We start from the raw sequence: 25,475 nt of genomic DNA, 5'->3' as shown, positions 1-25,475 counted from the left end.
GACAACTAGAATGCCAAAAGGTCTGCAAGGCTGTAATTGCTGCAAATGGAGGATTATTTGACAAAAGCAAAGTTTGAAGGACACAATTATTATTTCAATAAAAAAAACATTATTTCTAACCTTGTCAATGACTACATTTCCTATGCATTTTGCGATATTTCCTATTCAAACTCATTCCATGTATGTTTTCATGGAAAACAAGGACATTTCTAAGTGACCCCAAACTTTTGAACGCTAGTGTACATTTTCACATAATAAAAGTCTCTGCTGCCTACTGTCCGACCAGGCATTGGGCCTGCATCTGTCCTATGTTCCACCGATGGCTGACGGAATGAAACTTGCCTTGCTCCTATTCTTGCTGAACAATGGGACCCTTAATCTCCTTCCAAGGGGGGGCTGCTCAAAACATTGGACCAGATTGTGTGTGGGGCCCTCTATGACGCGTTTGTCCTTGTCCCTTGCCTGTTTATCAGAGGCCCTGAAGCGCCCTGCACTACAGCCCATAGAGTCTGGTGTAGTAGTTGGAGAGTATCCCGCTGTTGACATTCAGTTGTCTCAGTCTGCGCAGAAGGTACAGTCGTTGTTGGCATGTTTTATTGATGTTCTGAGTGTTGGCATTAAAAGACAGTGTGCTGTCCATGATGGTTCCCAGGTTCTTAAAACTCACCACCCAGGACTCGGTGGTTTACTAGGTCTGCCTTCCTCCGGAAATCAATGAGAAGTTATTTTGTTTGGTTGATGTTGAGTGTGAAGTAGTTGTTATTGCGCCAGTCATGAACCCTGTTTACTTCTGTTTGGAAATGCAGTGTGTCATCTGAGGTCGACAAGGGCGGTGTCATTTCAAGCAGTACCTGTTGGACAGTGTTGGGGAATAGTGAACTACCAAGCAGTACCCGTTGGACAGTGTTGGGGAGTAGTGAACTACCAAGCAGTACCCGTTGGAGATTTTTGGGGAGTAGTGAACTACCAAGCAGTACCCGTTGGAGATTTTTGGGGAGTAGTGAACTACCAAGCAGTACCTGTTGGACAGTGTTGGGGAATAGTGAACTACCAAGCAGTACCCGTTGGACAGTGTTGGGGAGTAGTGAACTACCAAGCAGTACCCGTTGGACAGTGTTGGGGAGTAGTGAACTACCAAGCAGTACCCGTTGGACAGTGTTGGGGAGTAGTGAACTACGTGTGGTTCAACTAGTAATTTAACTACACTTTGCGTTAGCTTGGTGGTAGTTTAACTACATTCTAATCTTGGTAGTGTTTTCAGTTGTTAATTATTTTTCTGCCATGTAGCGGTGTAGCTACATGGCAAGCTATAGTTGTTTACATGCGCGATGGACAAACAAGTGAAGGGCGCGAGATGCGACTGAATATTTCTTCGGGTGGGGAAAGAGCAAGAAAGAGTGGAAGAGGAGGCTTGGCTTGAAGCGCTGGGCATCTTTGTTATGACATGCATTATCTGAATTAGGCCCACATAAATATACTGTACCTACGGAGCTGAGGCTCCTACGGAAAAAACTTTGAATGACTTTGAACCTCAGAGAGTTGGCTTAACGTTGGACCCGAGCTAGCTAGCTAGTTAGCAGTGTGCAGAGCGGCACCAGATTGTTAAACATGTCTTACCTTTTTTTAGTTAATAAATCCAATGGAAACCTGATAACTATAGTATACTTAACTAGCAGTGAAAAAGTTAATCCATTCATCTCTAATTAAAAATCTCTCTTACTAATTTCTGAATCACTCTTGTAACATCAGTAGACTACGCTTCAGAAAGGGGAGGGGCAGGGGGAGGGGCAGGTAGCCTACACACGCACACCCACTGGTAAAGACTTCCATCTGGCAGGCAGACACTGTCAGGGATGATTTTACCCATGCACCGCTACATATTACAACCTGTGTGTTGTGATAATTGCGTTGTTTGTTCTATAACCTGTTAGTTCATATGCATTGACACCGTGATATACAGGCCTAAAGGCCGAGACAATAAGAAGACACAGTGGCAGAATAAATTCAACCACACTTTTGTTTCATTACAAAACCGGTGAAGTCCACAAAACATATTGCATGTAAGAAACAGTTGAAGTCAGAAGTTTACATACACTTAGGTTGGCACTCGGCACATACACTCGTTTTTCAACCACTCCACAAGTCGGTTAGGACATCTACTTTGTGCATGACACAAGTAATTTTTCCAACAATTGTTTACAGACAGAATATTTCACTTAGAATTCACTGTATCACAATTCCAGTGGGTCAGAAGTTTACATACACTAAGTTGACTGTGCCTTTAAACAGCTTGGAAAATTCCAGAAAATAATGTCATGGCTTTAGAAGCTTCTAATAGGCTAATTGACATCATTTGAGTCAATTGGAGGTGTACCTGTGGATGTATGTATCAGTGCCTCTTTGCTTGACATCATGGGAAAATCAAAAGAAATCAGCCAAGACTTCAGAAAAGAAATTGTAGACCTCCACAAGTCTGATTCATCCTTGGGAGCAATTTCCAAATGCCTGAAGGTACCACGTTCATCTGTACAAACAATAGTACGCAAGTATAAACACCATGGGACCACGCAGCTGTCATACCACTCAGGAAGGAGACGGGTTCTGTCTCCTAGAGATGAACGTACTTTGGTGCGAAAAGTGCAAATCTAGCCTAGAACAGCAGCAAAGGACCTTGTGAAGATGCTGGAGGAAACAGGAACAAACGTATCTATATCCACAGTAAAACGAGTCCTATATCAACATAACCTGAAAGGCAGAACAGCAAGGAAGAAGCCACTGCTCCAAAACCGCCATAAAAAAGCCAGACTACGGTTTGCAACTGCAAATGGGGACAAAGATTGTACTTTTTGGAGAAATGTCCTCTGGTCTGATGAAACAAAATAGAACTGTTTGGCCATAATGACCATCGTTATGTTTGGAGGAAAAAGGGGGACACTTGCAAGCCGAACAACACCATCCCAACCATGAAGCACGAGGGTGGCAGCCTCATGCTGTGGGGGTGCTTTGCTGCAGGAGGGACTGGTGCACTTCACAAAATAGATGGCATCATGAGGAAGGAAAATTATGTGGATATGTTGAAGCAACATCTCAAGACATCAGTCAGGAAGTTAAAGATTGGTCGCATATGGTCTTCCAAATGGACAATGACCCCGAGCATACTTCCAAAGTTGTGGCAAAATGGCTTAAGGACAACAAAGTCAAGGTATTGGAGTGGCCATCACAAAGCACTGACCTCAATCCTATAGAAAATGTGTGGGCAGAACTGAAAAAGCGTGTGCGAGCAATGAGGCCTACAAACCTGACTCTGTTACACCAGCTCTGTCAGGAGGAATGGGCCAAAATTCACCCGACTTATTGTGGGAAGCTTGTGGAAGGCTACCCGAAACGTTTGACCCAAGTTAAACAATTTAAAGGCAATGCTACCAAATACTAATTGAGTGTATGTAAACTTCTGACCCGCTGGGAATGTGATGAAAGAAATAAAAGCTGAAATAAATAATTCTCTCTACTATTATTCTGACATTTCACATTCTTAAAATAAAGGGAATTCTTACTAGGATTAACTGTCAGGAATTGTGAAAAACTGAGTTTAAATGCATTTGGCTAAGGTGTATGTAAACTTCCGACTTCAACTGTATATGACCTACAGCATGGTCAAGCAAGGTAATGTTTCCGACATTTTCGGACTACTTAACAACTATTGATTTAGAACCACGGAGAGTTACCTCAAGTCGCAAAGAAAACAGGCGCTGCCTCCACTATTCCAGCACCATTTCAACTTCAACATTTCAACATCATCTAATCACCTATGCTTAGTCTAATACAGTGACAACTAAAAGATACAAAAAAAAAAACGATTTAGTCCAATCAACGTACGCTAAATATGATATGGCTGTCCATGGTACTGATTTCTGTTTGTGTGTGTGTATGCAAGCAGAAAAAAACATGTACTCACCCTACTTGTAGAGAAACGGCCGTACCATCCTCCTCTTTCATGTTTCCTGATCGGTCTATGACTCTGTTATACAGTACACGCTTTTCGTTTCTGTTGTCCTTGGCAACCTGGCTAAAATGCTTGCTTGCTAACCTAACTTCCTTTCATGGACAACGATACGCCAGGTCAGCTAGTTAACATTAGCCTTCTAAATCTAGCTGCATGTTGAACTTCCATCCTCTCAGGCCAGGGGCACAATGTATGAATTTATGGTTGGATCAGAATTGCCATTATAATCATTGGCCAGTACAGAGAATTAAGTAAAACCACAATTCCAAATCCCTATCGCCATCCATGGCTAATTTAGGAAAGGGACAATTTTAGCTAGCTAGCTGGCCACCTGAGGACAATGACACAACTAGATGCAACAATTCAAGTTTTTTTCTGTCAATGACATTTGGCTTCTGATGTGATGTGATTGGCCAAGCTAATTGTTCTCTCTGTGTGATTGGTGCGAAGCCAAATTCAAACTAGCTTCCCTTGACATTTCCTTTGGTGCACCAGGACCATTCACAGCTGAGCTCACTCAGTTTAGCTCAACGCTGATTGGCTATTATTTCATAAAACAATTTTTCAAGGGAGGCTCACTGGCTTCCCTTGCTTTCAATGCTATGGGCGACAACATTGTCATACTCTTTCTGACCAGACAGCAAAACCGAAAGTAAAAGACGCAAAAACTAAACTTAAAAATCTGCTGCTTCTTAGACTTGCTTTCAATGAGAATGACAGATCTATAACTCATATTTCTATTTGAATTCAATTCGGTCACCTAAAGAGTTATATATTGCGGCATTAAGGGTAGCTTTAGTTTAGGTTAACTTCTTCCAGTGTGAAGTAATTGGTAGCTTGGTTAACTATATTTTCAGAGTAGCTTCCCCAACACTGCCTTCGGATAGGCACAGCACACATAAGGTTTTTGGTCAGGTCACATGATCAGGTAACACTCAGCCCTAGTTTATCATCTATGAAAATACAGACCTGTGGAGAATGTCAGTGGCTGTATGTTTAGTCGAATGTAAAACACTCCACTGTTGTTGCTGCTGTTGTGTTGATTATTCAGGTGCTCCAATCAATGGACTGATTAACAACAACTGCGAACACAACAGACTAAAATGCATACAGAGCAGAAAACTCGTTCAGTTAAAGGTTTCATGTGTGAACGTAGCTATCTCAATGTTGTTGTCGTTGTTTTTCTCTGTGAGAGATATACCCCAAAGACCGGTAACCACAGGCAACCAACTGTGGGGGGGGGGCGGGCCTTCCATCACCATCACAATTACAATACAAATACATATCCACTTTAATTCAACACTATTCAACTGCTTATGACAGAAAACAACTGACTTTATTATACAAAGTGTGGGTTACATTTTTCATGGTATTTCTAATGTGTCACTAGGTATATGGAGGCTGCCTGGCCGTATAATATGAGTGTGTAACCGATACTGAGAGGAGTACATAGTGTGTGTGCTAAGGGTGTCTGTGCTCTCTGTCTTTCTCGCTCTCTCTCTCTGTGTTGTCATATTTACTCAGAGGGCAGTTCTGCAGGTTTTCAGGGATCTGGGAATGTTTTCCCGCATAATCTTTCTGTATAGGAACTGACACAGAAACCTGCTGGTTGTGGAAGGCTATGTCACCAAGTGGCAGCAGGAAGTAGGCCAACATAATAAATAATAAAGTGTCTCAACAATTCTGACAGCAACGTTAGCCTTTTTCCGGATTGTCTTTTATGAATACATTCTAATTCACATAGAAACAAACAAAGGTAGAATTACACAAAGGAAGAATTACCGTTAGAGTCAAGGAACCAAGAAACTACTGTAAGAAATTACCATCATAAAACGTAATTTTGTATTTTGCTACACAGTAGGTCTAGGGGAATCACAGTGTGAGGCTTATTGCTGTGTGTGCGTGCTTGTTTGCGTGAGTGCGACTGAGGGCAACATTTTTGGGCTGGTGCTAAGGAGGCGCAAGTGTCAAACACACGTTATTTTGCAATTTTGTCATGTAAAAACTGGGGCGTTGGCTTTTTCCAGCCCTATACGCCAGGTTTGGCATTTGACCTGTTTAACATCAGCTAGCTTGCGCTATGGTGGCAGGAGTGGCAATATTTGAGGTGTGTCCTTAAAAACAAGCACAAAAGTGACAATTTCAAGCAGCACTAATGGGAAGTCTTAAGGTCCACAAAAAGCAGGTCTTAATGGTAGCACAGGTGATAATGGCATGGATTTTGAGAACGGAAGCGCAGCCTATCCAGCAATGAAGCACAGTGCCCATGGAAGGAGAGATGTGCCATTTGTGCCTGTTGATCTCGATTAGTTTCCCCCCATTTCGTTAAATTTGATTAAGAACCAAGCATAAAAATAGCAAAAATTATTTCTGACACACCCCCGAACCTATAACGCTTTTGTCAGTGCTAAGATTTACCATTGTGTTAGGTTTGTTAAAATAGAGCCCTGAGTGTATCTGCTCAGCCTAGAAATAGACTTCGATTTCAGATGCTTGAAAAGCTCCTGAGGATGTCGATATATGCCTTCCTTGGCACTTTGTTTTTAAATGATTGCCCAGCACTTTGGGCGCAAACTCACATTGTGAAGGGAAACGATGACATCTCGTTGCTCTGCCTGGGTGTGTGTCTGTTTGTTTCTATGTGAGGTCATAAAACCTATATGTAGCCACAGTAAATCCTATAGATAGCCACAGTAAATCCTGTATGTAGCCACAGTAAATCCTATAGATAGCCACAGTAAATCCTGTATGTAGCCACAGTAAATCCTGTATGTAGCCCCAGTAAATCCTATAGATAGCCACAGTAAAGCCTGTATGTAGCCACAGTAAATCCTATAGATAGCCACAGTAAAGCCTGTATGTAGCCACAGTAAATCCTATAGATAGCCACAGTAAATCCTGTATGTAGCAACAGTAAATCCTATAGATAGCCACAGTAAAGCCTGTATGTAGCCACAGTAAATCCTATAGATAGCCACAGTAAATCCTGTATGTAGCCACAGTAAATCCTATAGATAGCCACAGTAAAGCCTGTATGTAGCCACAGTAAATCCTATATGTAGCCACAGTAAATCCTATAGACAGCCACAGGCCCAACCACTCAGTGAGGACAACAGACTCTGTGGAACGCATCACTATGAGCTACTGTTACCCTCTCTGGCTTTCCTACAAGGAGGGGGTGAGAAGGGGTGTGTGTGTGTGTGTGTGTTTGGGTGTGGGTATGGGGGTGGGTGGAGGGGGAGGGGGAGGGAGAGTCTGTCTCCAATTGACTGGCTGCCTAATGTTTTGTTGTCAAACCAACAAAAATGGTTTCTTGTCCTCCATGTTTCTTTGTGTGAAACATTCAAACCATTAGATGACACTAGCTGTGCCAGCCATTACCTCTAAGTTACAGAGTATATCCAGTCAGAGGACATGATTTAGCACACTTGTTCCAAACATTTAGAGGGAATTTGTTCTTCAGAAAGGCACAAAATTAGATAGTAGGTAAGGCCAGGGTAATTGTCAATGCACTGTCTGTCCCTATGTTACTGGAACAAATAGTCAAGAGGGAGTCAGATTACAGGTGAAACTCTCCCCTCTGGCTCCCTCCCTCCTCTCCTCTCATCTCACCTGCCTCTTCTCCCTCCTCCTCCTCCTCCTCCTCCTCCTCCTCCTCCTCCCTCTCACCCCCTCTCTCAGCCACCTCTATGGGCAGGTGTTGTTTTTGTGAAGAGCATGCAGTAACCTGTTCTGTCACCCTGTGACATCATCACCAGGGGACTCCTCCCTCCCTCCTCACCTGCCTCCACTAGGCTATAAAGGATCTCTGTTTCCGTGCCAGCATCACTTAGTTACATCACACCCCCCACACAGAGAGAGAGGGGAGTGGTCATACACACGAGCATCACAAGGAAGAACATAGAACACAAAGAACCTAGGACAAAGTTCTGGACTGAATCCTCTGTTCATTCTTTGTGCTGAATTCTGGAATCTCAGCAGGTTCTAGAATCTCTTAATTGAGTCACATCCTCATTCCTCCAGGTAGGTCAGGTGTATGATAGAGACGCACTCAGGAAGCCAGCATGTCGATGGGCATGGAGATTGTGGGCATCGCCCTGGGAGTTATAGGATTCATCCTGGGCATCGTGGTCTGTGCCATGCCCATGTGGAAGGTGACAGCCTTCATCGGAGCCAACATCGTCACAGCCCAGACCATCTGGGAAGGGTTATGGATGAACTGTGTGACCCAGAGCACGGGACAGATGCAATGTAAGATCTATGACTCCATGCTGGCCTTACCCCAGGACCTGCAGGCTGCCAGAGCCATGACTATCATCGCCATTGTCCTGGGGATTCTAGGGGTGATGGTCTCCATCGTCGGAGCCAAGTGCACCAACTGCATCGAGGACGAACCCTCCAAAGCTAAAGTCATGATCATCTCCGGAATCTTCTTCATCCTGGCCGGTATCCTCATCCTTATCCCTGTGTCCTGGTCGGCCAACACCATCATCCGAGACTTCTACAACCCCCTTTTGGTGGAGTCCCAGAGGAGGGAGCTGGGAGCCTCACTCTACATCGGCTGGGGGTCGGCGGTCCTGCTCCTTATCGGAGGAGCCATGCTGTGCTGCACCTGCCCCCCCAAGGAGGAGAAGAGGTACAAGCCCCCCCGCATGGCCTACTCCGCCCCTCGCAGCGTGAGCGGGGGCACAGCGGGATACGACAGGAAGGACTACGTCTGAGAGGCACTATTTCACTGAATGGAGGGAAGAAAATATAGAGGTGCAGTAGATAGAAGAGTGATAGAGGAGAGGTAGAAAGATAGAGGGTATCTCTATCCTGAACATTGCTGTGTTTGTTTGCTATCCGACAGGGAAAAACTAGGAGACAAAACTCCTACTGAAAAGACTCCGATATGAAGGGATGTGTGTTTTAATGTTACTGCTTGGCTTTTCCTCCGCTTGGGTGTCTCTGTTCAGTGTCGTTCTTCAGCTTTATATAGGCTTGTGTGAAGTAGAGGCCGTCAGACGCAGATACTGTACATACAATCCCAAAGGGGTAGGTTGATTAATGGTAATGACTGGTTTATAGAATAGTTTCAATTGTAGTTGTTATTCATTCATTTCAAACTTCAGATGATAAACCAAAGCCCTTTTGTTTCAGCAAACCTTACTGTTGAAGGGTCTTGGTTTTCAAGTACTTGGGAGAAATGCTATAGTTACATAGTATGTGGGCTCATATTTCTACTGCAGAGTGGAGGTCCCTATTACGTGTGTAGTATGCTGTTGGCGAAGTGGGATTTTGTTTCACTGAAACTTTCAGTTAAAAAGTTTCACTGTGTCTCATTAACACATCCCAGGAAGGACCAGCTCTGTTTTGACATGGATTTGGTTATATGATTCAGTGTGTGTGTGCGGCTTTCACAAGCATTTGGTTGTGAGAGATTCTGCCTCAGGTCATGATATTATAGATTCCTTCCTCTTCAGATCTCCACTCTATTTAGGCCTTTGTGTGTGTGTGTGTGTGTGTGTGTGTGTGCATCTGTGTGCGTTGGTGTGTGGTGAAATAATATTTGTTTAGTAAAAATATATATATATATAATTAATAGTTTTTTTACCCATCCACCTCTTCGGAGGACACATATCTTTTTTGTTTTTTTTTACAGCTTTCTGCTACATATACATACATTTTACATATACATATTACATACACATTTTGCATACACATTTTACAGCAATTAATAGCTTTTTAATGCTGAATGTGCATTTTATTTTATAGTAAGAAAATGTTTACCATCATTTGTAAAGGAATAAGACTATGTATAGACGAATTATAGTTAGGAGAGTGATGGTAAAGCAGGACCATTGTCTGACATATGGAGTCAGTCTGTCTCCTGTTTAACAAATCAACTGTAAGAACTGTTTGGTGACCAGGGAGTAGTACACCTGAATGATGTGTGTGTGTGTGTGTGTGTGTGTGTGTGTGTGTGTGTGTGTGTGTGTGTGTGTGTGTGTGTGTGTGTGTGTGTGTGTGTGTGTGTGTGTGTGTGTGTGTGTGTGTGTGTGTACATAGAGGGTGAGAGACTACCTAATAAAAGGCATCTGTGTCTATGGTCTTGATTTTCAACTGAAGGCAAGCAGTCAGGTTTACCTGCAACCGCCCATATAGTCACAATGGACAGCTTCTGTTGTTGGCTTTTATTTGAAATAAGTCAGCCATTTTTGTTTTTTATGAAAATACTGAAAAGTGCCTAGTTTCAATACTTATTGTTTGATTGAATGTTTATTTTGTAAATTGTCTTTATATATGTTAAGACAACAATGCTTGAACGATGTTTTGTGTTTTACAATGGGCTGCTTTTCTTTGCATTTCAACTGTGCTTTATTTACTGTATTTTAATAAATGTGAAAATGTATTCCCTGTTGTCATGTAGCAGTTTTTTTTCTTCATGGTAAACACCCTCCCACCTCTAGCTTTACCTCTTCTTGGTAAACGCCTCAAGCATTACCTCTTCTTGGTAAATGCCTCAAGCATTACCTCTTCTTGGTAAACGCCTCAAGCATTAGCTCTTCTTGGTAAATGCCTCAAGCATTACCTCCCACCTGCACAATAGAAAGATACATTCTACTTTACAGTCGTAGCTCCAATTTAGGCTGTGTCTATCAATGTGGTTTTCAATGTGTTTCTAGGTTAGTGTACATCTAGGTTAGCGTACATCAGTGGAGGCTGCTGAGGGGAGGACGGCTCATAATAATGTCCGGAACGGCGCAAATTGGAATGGCATCAAACACATGGAAACCATGTGTTTGATGTATTTGATACCAACGAAGGTCGGCTTCCGAGTGCTTATACTACATAAAAATACACGTTTAAATTTTTTCAATAATTTTCCTCAACATAGAATTAACATATCTTTGACATAATGCTGGCAAAGTTGTTTCCTACTAAATATTTGACTACTTTAGCAATGCCATTGTATTTCCAGTCACTATTTGACTAAACAGTCAAATAAAAACAAATAAAATCACATTTTATTTGTCACATGCGCCGAATAAAACAGTGAGATGCTTACTTACAAGCCCTTAACTAGCAATGCAGTTTTAAGAAAGAATACCAAAAAAGAAATCACACAAAAAAATACAATATAAAATAATACAAAATAAAAGTAACAAATAATTAAAGAGCAGCAGTAAAAATAACAATAGCGAGCTATATACAGGGGGTACCGGTACCGAGTCATTAACATCGGTCCAGAATGACTGGGTTTATCACGACTTTAGGGCACCATTATTGCGCCGCCGGTAGAGAGCGGCTTGAGAATGTTCATAACAGCGGCATGACACGACCGAGTGATGGAGGTGCAAGTGCCACCTACAGTATCTCAAAAAAGTGAGTACACCCCTCACATTTTTGTAAATATTTGAGTATATCTGTGACAACACTGAAGAAATTACACTTTGCTACAATGTAAAGTAGTGAGTGTACAGCTTGTATAACAGTGTAAATGTGCTGTCCCCTCAAAATAACACAACACACAGCCATTAATGTCTAAACCTCTGGCAACAAAAGTGAGTACACCCCTAAGTGAAAATGTTCAAATTGGGCCCAAAGTGTCAATATTTTGTGTGGTCACCATCATTTTCCAGCACTGCCTTAACCCTCTTGGGCATGGAGTTCACCAGAGCTTCACAGGTTGCCATTGGAGTCCTCTTCCACTCCTCCATGACGACATCACAGAGCTGGTGGATGTTAGAGACCTTGCACTCCTCCACCTTCCATTTGAGGATGCCCCACAGATGCTCAATAGGGTTTAGGTCTGGAGACATGCTTGGCCAGTCCATCACCTTTACCCTCAGCTTCTTTAGCAAGGCAGTGGTCATCTTGGAGGTGTGTTTGGGGTCGTTATCATGTTGGAATACTGCCCTGCGGCCCAGTCTCCAAAGGGAGGGGATCATGCTCTGCTTCAGTATGTCACAGTGCATGTTGGCATTCATGGTTCCCTCAATGAACTGTAGCTCCCCAGTGCCGGCAGCACTCATGCAGCCCCAGACCATGACACTCCCACCACCATGCTTGACTGTAGGCAAGACACACTTGTCTTTGTACTCCTCACCTGGTTGCCGCCACACACGCTTGACACCATCTGAACCAAATAAGTTTAAGTTTATCTTGGTCTCATCAGACCACAGGACATGGTTCCAGTAATCCTTGTCCTTAGTCTGCTTGTCTTCAGCAAACTGTTTGCGGACTTTCTTGTGCATCATCTTTAGAAGAGGCTTCCTTCTGGGACGACAGCCATGCAGACCAATTTGATGCAGTGTGCGGCGTATGGTCTGAGCACTGACAGGCTGACCCCACACCCCTTCAACCTCTGCAGCAATGCTGGCAGCACTCATACGTCTATTTCCCAAAGACAACCTCTGGATATGACGCTGAGCACGTGCACTCATCTTCTTTGGTCGACCATGGCGAGGCCTGTTCTGAGTGGAACCTGTCCTGTTAAACCGCTGTATGGTCTTGGCCACCGTGCTGCAACTCAGTTTCAGGGTCTTGGCAATCTTCTTATAGCCCAGGCCATCTTTATGTAGAGCAACAATTCTTTTTATCAGATCCTCAGAGAGTTCTTTGCCACAAGGTGCCATGTTGAACTTCCAGTGACCAGTATGAGGGAGTGTGAGAGCGATGACACCAAATTTAACACACCTGCTCCCCATTCATACCTGAGACCTTGTAACCCTAACGAGTCACATGACACCGGGCAGGGAAAATGGCTAATTGGGCCCAATTTGGACATTTTCACTTAGGGGTGTACTCACTTTTGTTGCCAGCGGTTTAGACATTAATGGCTGTATGTTTAGTTATTTTGAGGGGACAGCAAATGTACACTGTTATACAAGCTGTACACTCACTACTTTACATTGTAGCAAAGTGTTATTTCTTCAGTGTTGTCACATGAAAAGATATACTCAAATATTTACAAAAATGTGAGGGGTGTACTCACTTTTGTGAGATACTGTATGAATACAACACATTACTGAGAATGTAATTTGCTGGGGTGTTCTTATCAATTACCATTATTTGGGCTATACAATTCATTGAACCATAATCTCCTCTGTCACATTTCCTAAAAGCCCTAGACTGGTCAATAAGGACACCATAAAGCCTTGGTTATAATGATGTCAATTCAAACAAGGCAGAGCAGAGGGCCTCACTTCATCATGGAACATGACATTACTAATCTGAACAAAGATATGCTTACTTTATCTCACCTAGACCCAACCCAGCACACAGTGTGTCAGAAATAATCTTTACTCTAAGCATTGTCAGCACTAATACACACACGCAAGCACATCGTGTTTTTTTTACTGATTGCTTCTACTCTGTGTCTTTCTTACTTAAACACCCACATGTGCAACCACACACAGCCTCGAGCGCCGCCCTCTTCCAATATAGCTGTTGGACTTTCAAATCCAAACAATGTCAGGTCTTAACCCCACAGGAATGTTTTTTTGAGAGAGTTTTGAGTTTCTTTGAGTTTTCTTGGTCCTAGTTACCTGATGTCTGCAGCCTTCCTCACTACTGTTACCATGGGTGGGAACGTTGCTCCAGGGAAGCGACATGCCCATGCCTCACCTGAGGAGGCGGGATGGGGGATTCTGCTCTCTCAACTGGTGAGAGAGAACACATGGATTCACACTAATGGTATATTAATGTTGACCGATGCATTTCAAAGTCAAACTTCGTACAAATGCTCTGTAACGTCACATTGCATTCATCACCTTTCATTTTACTGTAACCTCAGATTTAATAGAAAAACAGGATTATACAAATGCTCTCGTCATCACCATCATCAAACAGCAGACTTTAAACAGTTGGAATATGAAGCTGACATGCAGACAGGCGGACAGATGGACGGACAGACAGACCATGTCAGCCCTATCCTGATTTTCTGGTCTGTCCAACCCCAACCCTTACTCCTACAGACGTTTTGCATTTCTATTGTTATATTTACAGGGAACTAACAGTGAGGTATGACAATATACAGGGAACTAACAGTGAGGAATGCAATGGTGGAAAAAGTACCCAATTGTCATACTTGCGTAAAAGTAAAGATACCTTAATAGAAAATTACTCAAGTAAAAGTGAAAGTCACCAGTAAAATACTACTTGAGTAAAAGTATTTGGTTTTAAATATACTTAAGTTTCAAAAGTAAATGTAATTGCTAAAATATACTTAAGTATTGAAAGTAAGTATAAATCATTTCAAATTCCATATATTAAACGAACCAGACGGCACCATTTTCTTTTCTTTTTTTTCCATTTACGGATAGCCAGATGCACACTCCAACACTCAGACATAATTTACAAACGAAGCATTAGTGTTTAGTGAGTCCGCCAGATCAGAGGCAGTAGGGATGACCAGGGATGTTCTCTTGATAAGTGTGTGAATTGGACCATTTTCCTGTCCTGCTAGCCATGCAAAATGTAACAAGTAATTTTGGGTGTCAGGGAAAATGTATGAAGTAAAAAGTACATTATTTTCTTTAGGAATGTAGTGAAGTAAAAGTTGTCAAAAATATAAATAGTAAAGTAAAGCCCAGAAAACTACTTAAGTAGTACATATCACTGGAGGTATGACAACATACAGGAAACTAACAGTGAGGTATGACAACATAAAGGGAACTAACAGTGAGGTATGACAACATATAGGGAACTAACAGTGAGGTATGACAACATACAGGGAACTAACAGTGAGGTATGACAACATACAGGGAACTAACAGTGAGGTATGACAACATACAGGGAACTAACAGTGAGGTATGACAACATACAGGGAACTAACAGTGAGGTATGACAACATACAGGGAACTAACAGTGAGGTATGACAACATACAGGGAATAACAGTGAGGTATGACAACATACAGGGAACTAACAGTGAGGTATGACAACATACAGGGAACTAACAGTGAGGTATGACAACATACAGGGAACTAACAGTGAGGTATGACAACATACACGGAACTAACAGTGATGTATGACAACATACAGGGAACTAACATTGAGTTATGACAACATACAGGGAACTAACAGTGAGGTATGATAACATACAGGGAACTAACAGTGAGGTACGAGAACATACAGGGAACAAACATTGAGGTACGATAACATACAGGGAACTAACAGTGAGGTATGACAACAAACAGGGAACTAACAGTGAGGTATGACAACATACAGGGAACTAACAGTGAGGTATGACAACATAAAGGGAACTAACAGTGAGGTATGACAACATACAGGGACCTAACAGTGAGGTATGACAACATACAGGGAACTAACAGTGAGGTATGACAACATACAGGGAACTAACAGTGAGGTATGACAACATACAGGGAACTAACAGTGAGGTATGACAACATACAGGGAACTAACAGTGAGGTATGACAACATACACGGAACTAACAGTGATGTATGACAACATACAGGGAACTAACATTGAGGTATGACAACATACAGGGAACTAACAGTGAGGTATGATAACATACAGGGAACTAACAGTGAGGTACGAGAACATACAGGGAACAAACATTGAGGTACGATAACATACAGGGAACTAACAGTGAGGTATGACAACAAACAGGGAACTAACAGTGAGGTATGACAACATACAGGGACCTAACAGTGAGGTATGAAAACATACAGGGAACTAACAGTGAGGTATGACAACATACAGGGAACTAACAGTGAGGTATGACAACATACACGGAACTAACAGTTATGTATGACAACATACAGGGCACTAACATTGAGGTATGACAACATACAGGGAACTAACAGTGAGGTATGATAACATACAGGGAACTAACAGTGAGGTACGAGAACATACAGGGAACAAACATTGAGGTACGATAACATACAGGGAACTAACAGTGAGGTATGACAACAAACAGGGAACTAACAGTGAGGTATGACAACATACAGGGACCTAACAGTAAGGTATGAAAACATACAGGGAACTAACAGTGAGGTATGACAACATATAGGGACCTAACAGTGAGGTATGACAGGAGGACAGCAGGAGGAGGAGGAAGAGATTGAGTGTTTGTAAATGATGAGGAACTGAATTATGCTAACGAGGCCAGACTAGAGAGAATGGCTAGGCAAATTCATGACGAAGACAAACTAGTCCATCCATACACACTCTCACGTTTCCTGTAGAAGCAGGTCGGCTGGCCGGCTACGTTGCCATGTGGCTGATTTTCACACAATCTGAAGAACAGAGAGCAAAGTCCAACAGGCACCTGATAGGGACGCCTGTTTAATAATCCTCAAGGATCCCCATCCACAGCAGGTTATCAAAGATTCTTTAACCCCTATAGAGGAAACGTTGGTGGTTTGGGTGAGAGCGATAACTCCCATTGGATTATCTGATCCTGACATCTCAACTGACTGCTAGCAGGCTGTAAATATCTGGACTATATGAGATGATCATCAGGTGTGGTTGAAGGGCATAGGAGTGTTACAAACTCTACATTCCAAATGATATCCGATTCCCTTCATAGTGCACTACTTTAGACCAGGGGCCATAGGGGGCACACACACACACACACACACACACACACACACACACACACAACCCTGAATGTACTTTTGGACAAGATAACAAATGTTTGAAAGAAAACACTCTCCCAGGGCCGGTTTCATGGACAAGGGATTTTGAGATGACTGTTAATCCGACCTACTCCTGGTTTTACTTAATCTTCGTAAAACCGATCCACAGTTTCAACCAAAATGTCAAACCTGGTCATTGTTAGTTGGCCTTGTTTGTGCTTTTGGTGTTGTACATTGAGCCAGGTTGTTTCTGCATCATTGTAGGAAAGACTCTACAATGTTACTCCATGCAGGACGTCCTCTAGAATACATGAGGGGCCTTGGCATGACACACACTGTGAACTGCATTCTGTAAATCAGGGTGGGGGTCATTTCGTAGTAATTTTGTCATTTGAAAAGTCTCATTTAATAATTGAAAAAAGACCATCTATTTTCAATGACAAACTGAATAAACTGAAAAAGAGAAACTATTTATTCAAAAAACGATTTATTGAATTGACCCCAACACTGCTGTAAATGTGCTGTAATGTGCTCCTAAATTAGCTAGCTGGCATGGTCGCATTCCCCTGTCCTTCAGAACGCGTGGCCTGGTGTGACCCTCTGTACATACTATGGCCTTATAGTGAGCAGAGCCTCATCCCACCTCCACAGTAACACTGACGCAGTGCCTCATCCCACCTCCACAGTAACACTGACGCAGTGCCTCATCCCACCTCCACAGTAACACTGACGCAGTGCCTAATCCCACCTCCACAGTAACACTGACGCAGTGCCTCATCCCACCTCCACAGTAACACTGACGCAGTGCCTCATCCCACCTCCACAGTAACACTGACGCAGTGCCTAATCCCACCTCCACAGTAACACTGACGCAGTGCCTAATCCCACCTCCACAGTAACACTGACGCAGTGCCTAATCCCACCTCCACAGTAACACTGACGCAGTGCCTCATCCCATCCCACCTCCACAGTAACACTGACGCAGTGCCTCATCCCACCTCCACAGTAACACTGACGCAGTGCCCCATCCCATCCCACCTCCACAGTAACACTGACACAGTGCCCCATCCCACCTCCACAGTAACACTGACGCAGTGCCTCATCCCACCTCCACAGTAACACTGACGCAGTGCCCCATCCCATCCCACCTCCACAGTAACACTGACGCAGTGCCCCATCCCATCCCACCTCAACAGTAACACTGACGCAGTGCCCCATCCCATCCCACCTCCACAGTAACACTGACGCAGTGCCCCATCCCATCCCACCTCAACAGTAACACTGACGCAGTGCCCCATCCCATCCCACCTCCACAGTAACACTGACGCAGTGCCCCATCCCATCCCACCTCAACAGTAACACTGACGCAGTGCCCCATCCCATCCCACCTCAACAGTAACACTGACGCAGTGCCTCATCCCACCTCCACAGTAACACTGACGCAGTGCCCCATCCCACCTCCACAGTAACAATAAGCTGGGATAGTAACATTAACACTATGCCATCTAATTGCAGTCGCTGTACTCATAATATATAGGAAAACTATCGCCTTATGGTGAGGATAGCCGTGCTGCAAGCCCAGCTTCAGATGCAATCGTTAGGCAAGGGCAATTTAAGTGTAGGAAAGTGTGAGAATGTGTTTTGAAGGAGTCAGGCGCAGGAGGGAAAATCACTGAATACAGAGTTTATTCCGTAGGACACAGTTACGCTGGATAGCGTCAACAAAATACAGGCACATGGGGAACAATATCCCTGGAAATACAAGGTACGGGTAGCTCAACCGAGCTACACTCAACTCACAAATAACAATCACCCACAAGGACAAGGGGGGCAGAGGGAACACTTATACACGGACTAATGAGGGGATTAGAACCAGATGTGTGTAATAGACAAGACAAGACAAATGGAATGATGAGATATGGAGCGGCAGTGGCTAGTAGGCCGGTGACGACGAACGCCGAAGCCTGCCCGAACAAGGAGGGAGTCGTGGCAGAAAGGATGAAACAGCGTCTGTGCCACCAGTAAGTACAGATAGTAGTATAAATCCCCTCACACAGTCCCCGCAGCCGGACAATTTTCTCAAGGCTTCTGGAAATAAATGCTATCGGCATGCTCAGCCGGTGTCGCTCATTGCTCTCATCTTATCTACCAACATAGACAGGGCTCTAACTCCTCTAGCTTCACAATGAGACAGGCTGCAGGCTGTTAGCCAGCCTGCCAGCTTAGTGGAGTCTGCCACTAGCACAGTCAGTGTAGTCAGCTCAGCTATCCCCATTGAGACTGTGTCTGTGCCTCGATCTAGGTTTAAGCAAAACTGAACATGGCGGTGTTCACCTTAACAATCTCACTGGAATAAAGACCTCCTCCATTCCTGTCATTATTGAAAGAGATTGTGATATCTCACATGTTCATTGGACCTTATGATCACTCAGCTGCACAGCTGATGCCTGCTGGACTGTTCCTTTACACGGTACCCTGTCCTGTTTATCTGTTTAGCCTCAGGCCAAACTTTCATCGCCATTACCAGTTGTTTTAGCTCTCTCTCGAATAACACCTGTGATTGCTTTATGCCTCTCTCCCATGTCAATATGCCTTGCCTATTGCTGTTCCGGTTAGTTCTTATTATACAATTTCACTGTAGACCCCCCAGTACCGCTCAACCAGCCTCAGAGAGCTCCTTTGTTCCACCCCCCATACACGCGGAGAACGGCTCAATCGGTGCCTCCAGTAATGTTATCTCTTTCATCGTTACCCAACGCTTAGGTTTACCTCCACTGTACTCATATCCTTCCATATCCTTGTCTGTACATAATGCCTGAATCTATTCTACAACACCCGGAAATCTGCCCCTTTTATTTTCTGTACCCAACGCACTAGAAGACCAGTTCTTAAAGCCTTTAGCCATATCCTTATTCTACTCCTCCTCTGTTCCTCTGGTGATGTAGAGGTTAACCCAGGCCCTGTAGCACCCAGTATCACTCCTACTCCCCAGGCGCTACCATTTGTTGACTTCTGTAACCGTAAAAGCCTTGGTTTTTTGCATGTTAACATCAGAAGCCTCCTCCCTAAGTTTGAGTTACTCACTGCGTTAGCACACTCCACCAACCCTGATGTTCTAGCAGTGTCTGAATCCTGGCTTAGGAAGAACACCAAAAACTCTGAAATGTCCATCCCCAACTACAACATTTTCCGTCTAGATAGAACTGCCAAAGGGGGCGGAGTTGCAATCTACTGTAGAGATAGCCTGCAGAGCTCTATCATACTATCCAGGTCTGTGCCCAAACAGTTTGAGCTTCTACTTCTAAAAATCCACCTCTCCAGAAATAAGTCTATCACTGTTGCCGCTTGCTACAGACCCCCCTCAGCCCCCCTTGCTGTGCCCTGGACACCATATGTGAATTGATTGGTGACCTAAACTGGGATATGCTTAACACCACGGCCGTCCTACAATATAAACTAGATGCCCTCAATCTCACACAAATTATCACGGAACCTACCAGGTACAACCCTAAATCCGTAAACATGGGCACCCTCATAGATATCATCCTGACTAATTTACCCTCTAAATACACCTCCGCTGTCTTCAACCAGGAGCTCAGCGATCACTGCCTCATTGCCTGCGTCCGTAATGGGTCCGCGGTCAAACGACCACCCCTCATCACTGTCAAATGCTCCCTAAAACACTTCAGGCTGGCCATGCTTTCCACCTGGCTACCCCTACCCCGGCCACCATCTCCCAGATAGCTGATGTTTTGAAAGAGATGCAAAATCTGGACCGCTACAAATCAGATGGGCTAGACAATCTGGACCCTTTCTTTCTAAAATTAGCTGCTGAAATTGTAGCAACCCCTATTACTAGCCTGTTCAACCTCTCTTTCGTATCATCTGAGATCCCCAGAGATTGGAAAGCTGCCCTGCCTTTCGAAAGTATTTGAAAGCCAAGTTAACAAACAGCTCACCGTCCATGACTGCCTCGCTTGGTTCACCAACTACTTCTCAGATAGAGTTCAATGTGTCAAATCGGAGGGCCTGTTGTCTGGACCTCTGGCAGTCTCTATGGGGTGCCACAGGGTTCAATTCTCAGGCCGACTGTATTCTCTGTGTATATCAATGATGTCGCTCTTGCTGCTGGTGACTCTCAGATCCACCTCTATGCAGACGACACCATTTTGTATACATCTGGCCCTTCATTGGACACTGTGTTAACAAACCTCCAAACGAGCTTCAATGCCATACAACACTCCTTCCGTAGCCTCCAACTGCTCTTAAACGCTAGTAAAACTAAATGCATGCTCTTCAATCGAACGCTGCTTGCACCCGCCTACCCGACTAGAATCACTACTCTCGGCGGGTCTGACTTAGAATATGTGGACAACTACAAATACCTAGGTGTCTGGTTAGACCGTAAACTCTCCTTCCAGACTCACATTAAGCATCTCCAATCCAAAGTTAAATCTAGAATCGGCTTCCTATTTCGCAACAAAGCCTCATTCACTCATGCTGCCAAACATGCCCTCGTAAAACGGACTATCCTACCGATCCTTGACTTCGGCGATGTCATTTACAAAATAGCCTCCAACACTCTACTCAGCAAATTGGATGTAGTCTATCACAGTGCCATCCGTTTTGTCACCAAAGCCCCATATACTACCCACCATTGTGTACTGTACGCTCTCGTTGGCTGGCCCTCACAACATATTTGTCGCCAAACCCACTGGCTCCAGGTCATCTATAAATCACTGCTAGGCAAATCCCCACCTTATCTTAGCTCATTGGTCACCATAGCAACACCCACCTGTAGTATGCGCTCCAGCAGGTTTATCTCACTGGTCATCCCAAAGCCAACACCTCCTTTGGCCGCCATTCCTCCCAGTTAATGCTAATGACTGGAACGAACTGCAAAAATCTCTGAAGCTGGAGACTCTTATCTCCCTCACTAACTTTAAGCAACAGTTGTCAGAGCAGCTTACCGATCACTGCACCTGTACACAGCCCATCTGTAATTAGCCCACCCAACTATCCCCATATTGTTATTTATTTTGCTAATTTGCGCCCCAGTATCTCTATTTGCACATCATCTTCTGCACATCTATCATTCCAGTGTTAATACTAAATTGTAATTATTTTGCACTATGGCCTATTTATTGCCTTACCTCCATAACTTACTAGATTTGCACACACTGTATATATATTTTCTATTGTATTTTGACTTTATGTTTTGTTTTTCCCATATGTAACTCTGTGTTGTTGTTTTTATCGCACTGCTTTGCTTTATCTTGGCCAGGTCGCAGTTGTAAATGAGAACTTGTTCTCAACTGGCTTACCTGGTTAAATAAAGGTGAAATAAAAAAAATAAAAAATAGGGCTACTTAAGGCACTTAAGGCAGTTATGGTCAATTAACTCATCACAGATCACAATCTTGATGTGATTGGCCTGACTGAAACATGGCTTAAGCCTGATTAATTTACTGTGTTAAATGAGGCCTCTCCTCCTGGTTACACTAGTGACCATATTCCCTGCACATCCCTCATAGGCGGAGGTGTTGCTAACATTTACGATAGCAAATTAAAATTTACATCAGCGTCTACCCCTGATGTGTGTGTGTGTGTGTGTGTGTGTGTGTGTGTGTGTGTGTGTGTGTGTGTGTGTGTGTGTGTGTGTGTGTGTGTGTGTGTGTATTATATGCTGTTTGAATAGGCTACCACTGTGTAAGTTGTGTGTGTGTGTGTGTGTATTATATGCTGTTTGAATAGGCTACCACTGTGTAAGTTGTGTGTGTGTGTGTGTGTATTATATGCTGTTTGAATAGGCTACCACTGTCTAAGTTGTGTGTGTGTGTATTACATGCTGTTTGAATAGGCTACCACTGTGTAAGTTGTGTGTGTGTGTATTATATGCTGTTTGAATAGGCTACCACTGTGTAAGTTGTGTGTGTGTGTGTATTATATGCTGTTTGAATAAGCTACCACTGTGTAAGTTGTGTCCGAATAGTGCACATACTGTGGCTATTTGTTGACCTTAATTGAGACCCTTTTGAGCAGCCAGTCCCTCCAGGATTCCGCCATTGCCAATTTATGCACTAACTGTAAGTCGCTCTGGGAAAGAACGGATGCTAAATGACTAAATGTATATGTAAACATGTTGTCCAAAAGTACGTTCAGGGTTGTGTGTGTGTGTGTGTGTGTGTGTGGTATGAGGTGAAAAGGAACAGATGAGGCCTGCTCTGTGTAGCGTGGAGAAGGAGAGACCGACAGAGGCTATAGTAAACACAAACCTGTTGGTTTCCAAAAGAGTATTGCTGTCAATGCACTTTACAATTACTTTCTTGGCTGGGACTGAGTTCATTTTCTGTCAGTGTGTGAAGATACATAGCACACTCCGCAAACACAGAGAGAGAGATAAGGAGAGAGAGCGAGAGAGAGAGAGAGGGGGGTGGGGGTTGAGAGATGACCAAGAGTTTCGGTTGGATTGCTTCCCCTCCTCCTCCCATTGGGCCTCTGTGTCATGTCATCACCATGGTGATGGCATGCATCGCCTGCTCTATCTTGGTAGACATGCCTCCCACAGCAACGGGCCAGTTAAAGCTCAGACTTCTCCACACCGACGCTGTTTTTCTCTTTGTTTGTTTCAGCTCGTCATACATCAGACCATGGCAGCAGGGGCCACAGAGAGAACACAAAGCACACAAAACCTGATCCTGAATCAACTTTAACGATCCTCAGATGAGGGGCAGGGAGGGAGAAGGGACATGCATGCAGATCGCTGGATAACAGTCCATGGGTCTGATGGCAGTTATTTTTCAAAGTTTCTGTTAGTCGGCATCATCTCACTACTAGAGTGCGTGTTGTTTTAGCCTCGTCCCCAGCTCAATTGCTAACGCATGTAGAGAGAGCGCCGGCTGGTGGACGAGATTAGTCTTGTTTAGGGACTAGGCTATTCTACCCCTGACGATGGTACATAGACCTACTACATAGTTCACAGCTGCCTGGCCTGCCTCTCACAAACTGTAGCTTCAATGATGTCAGCCACTGTTGGATAACAGTTGTTGAGTGTTGAATAGAATTGTGACTGCCTTACTATTCAGCCCGTAACAATAGTACTGCCACAAAACCTTCATCTTCACTTCAGTGGGACTGGATTGGGGAATTTAATTGTATTGCGTATACAGGCTGGATATGTAGCCTAGCTGGTCCCTTCTCCATTCATGTAGCCTACTCATTGTACTGTAACGATAGCGCTCCTACAGTGCCTTCAGAAAGTATTCATACCCCTTGACTTATTTCCACATTTTGTTGTGTTACAGCCTGAATTCAAAATGGATTAAATTGTTGTTTTTTCCTCACCCATCTAAAACACAAAACCCCATAATGGCAAAGTCAAAACATGTTTTTAGAAATGTTAGCAAATGTATTGAAAATGAAATACAGAAATATCTCATTTACATAAGTATTCACACCCCTGAGTCAATACGTTGTAGAAGCAGCTTTGCCGGCGATTACAGCTTTGAGTCGTCTTGGGTATGTCTGTATTAGCTTTGCACATCTGGATTTTCTCATGCTCTGTTAAGTTAGATGGGGAGCAGCAGTGAACAGCAATCTTCAAGTCTTTCCACAGATTTTCGATGGGATTAAAGTCTGGGCAACTCAAGGATTTTCACATTCTTGTTCTGAAGCATTTCCAGCGTTGCTTTGGCTGTATGCTTGGGGTCATTGTCCTGCTGGAACGTAAATCTTCGCCCCAGTCTAAGGTAGTTTGCACCTTGAAGCAGGTTCTCATCTAGGATTTACCTGTATTTGGCTCCATTCATTGTTCCCTCTATCCTTACCAGTCTCCCAGTCCCTGCCGCTGAAAAGCATCCCCCATAGCATGATGCTGCCACCACCATGCTTCACGGTAGGGATGGTGTTAGACGGGTGATGAACTGTGCCTGTTTTTATTCCGGACTTAGTGTTTTGCATTCAGGCCAAAGAGTTACATTTGTCTCTTCAGACCACAGAATCTTTGCCTTATGATCTCAGTCTTTCACATGCTTTTTTTGCAAACTCCAGGCATGCTATCATGTGCCTTTTTCTCAGGAGTGGCTTCCGTCTGACCACTCTCCCATAAAGCCCAGATTGGTGAAGTGCTGTAGAGACTGTTGTCCTTCTGGCAGGTTCTCCCATCTCAGCCAAAGAACTCTGTTGCTCTGTCAGAGTAGTCATTGGGCTCTTGGTCACCTCCCTGACCAAGGTCCTTCTTGCCCGGTTGCTCAGTTCGGTCGGACGGCCAGCTCTAGGCAGAGTCTGGGTAGTTCCATATTTTTAACATTTCCCAATTATGGAGACCACTGTGCTCTTGGAACTGGCCAACACACTTACACACATATATATACACACACATATATATATGTATATATTTCTCCAGATATATGCCTCATCACAATTCTCTCTCTGCAAATCTACGGACAGTTCCTTGGACTTCGTGATATAGTTTCTGCTCTGACATGCACTTCTTCTTCTATGATATGATGGTGGTACGCAAATAAACGTTAAAGGTGCATGACTTCCACCTACTGTGCTGGAGTGTGTGGTCAATCATGGTGTCCAACATTTCTAAATCCTCCTACCTAACTCAGTACTTCTGAGAAAATAAAGAAGAACCCTACTAACTTCTAATAGACCCTCCCCCATCCCCCAAATCCCTTCCAACCCCCCCCCCCCCAACCCTGTCCAACCTCAATGACCCTACACTTCAATCTTTCCCTCTCTTTAACATACTTATGACAATATAAACACATGCTCCACCATTTCATCAAACATACACTCCAGACACAAACCATTCACATGGTTGCCAACCAGATGTAATGACAAGTTCAATGTACAATTTCCTAGGTGCAATCACCA

The 25,475-nt window shown here is 43.8% G+C and overlaps 1 protein-coding gene across 1 annotated transcript; it reads left to right on the top strand.

Annotated features, from left to right (window-relative positions):
* Positions 1–7,793: 7,793 nt before the first annotated feature.
* cldn3c (claudin 3c) lies at positions 7,794–9,532 on the top strand. The gene has a single exon (XM_084140715.1). The coding sequence runs from the start codon at positions 8,068–8,070 to the stop codon at positions 8,722–8,724; it is 657 nt and encodes a 218-aa protein (XP_083996841.1). The 5' UTR covers positions 7,794–8,067; the 3' UTR covers positions 8,725–9,532.
* Positions 9,533–25,475: the final 15,943 nt, after the last annotated feature.

The sequence above is a fragment of the Coregonus lavaretus genome, assembly GCF_964263955.1.
Source record: "Coregonus lavaretus genome assembly, chromosome: 24".
Classification (NCBI taxonomy): Eukaryota; Metazoa; Chordata; class Actinopteri; order Salmoniformes; family Salmonidae; genus Coregonus; species Coregonus lavaretus.
Note: the sequence above shows the minus strand (reverse complement) of the source record. Positions and strands in the feature narration are given on the sequence as shown.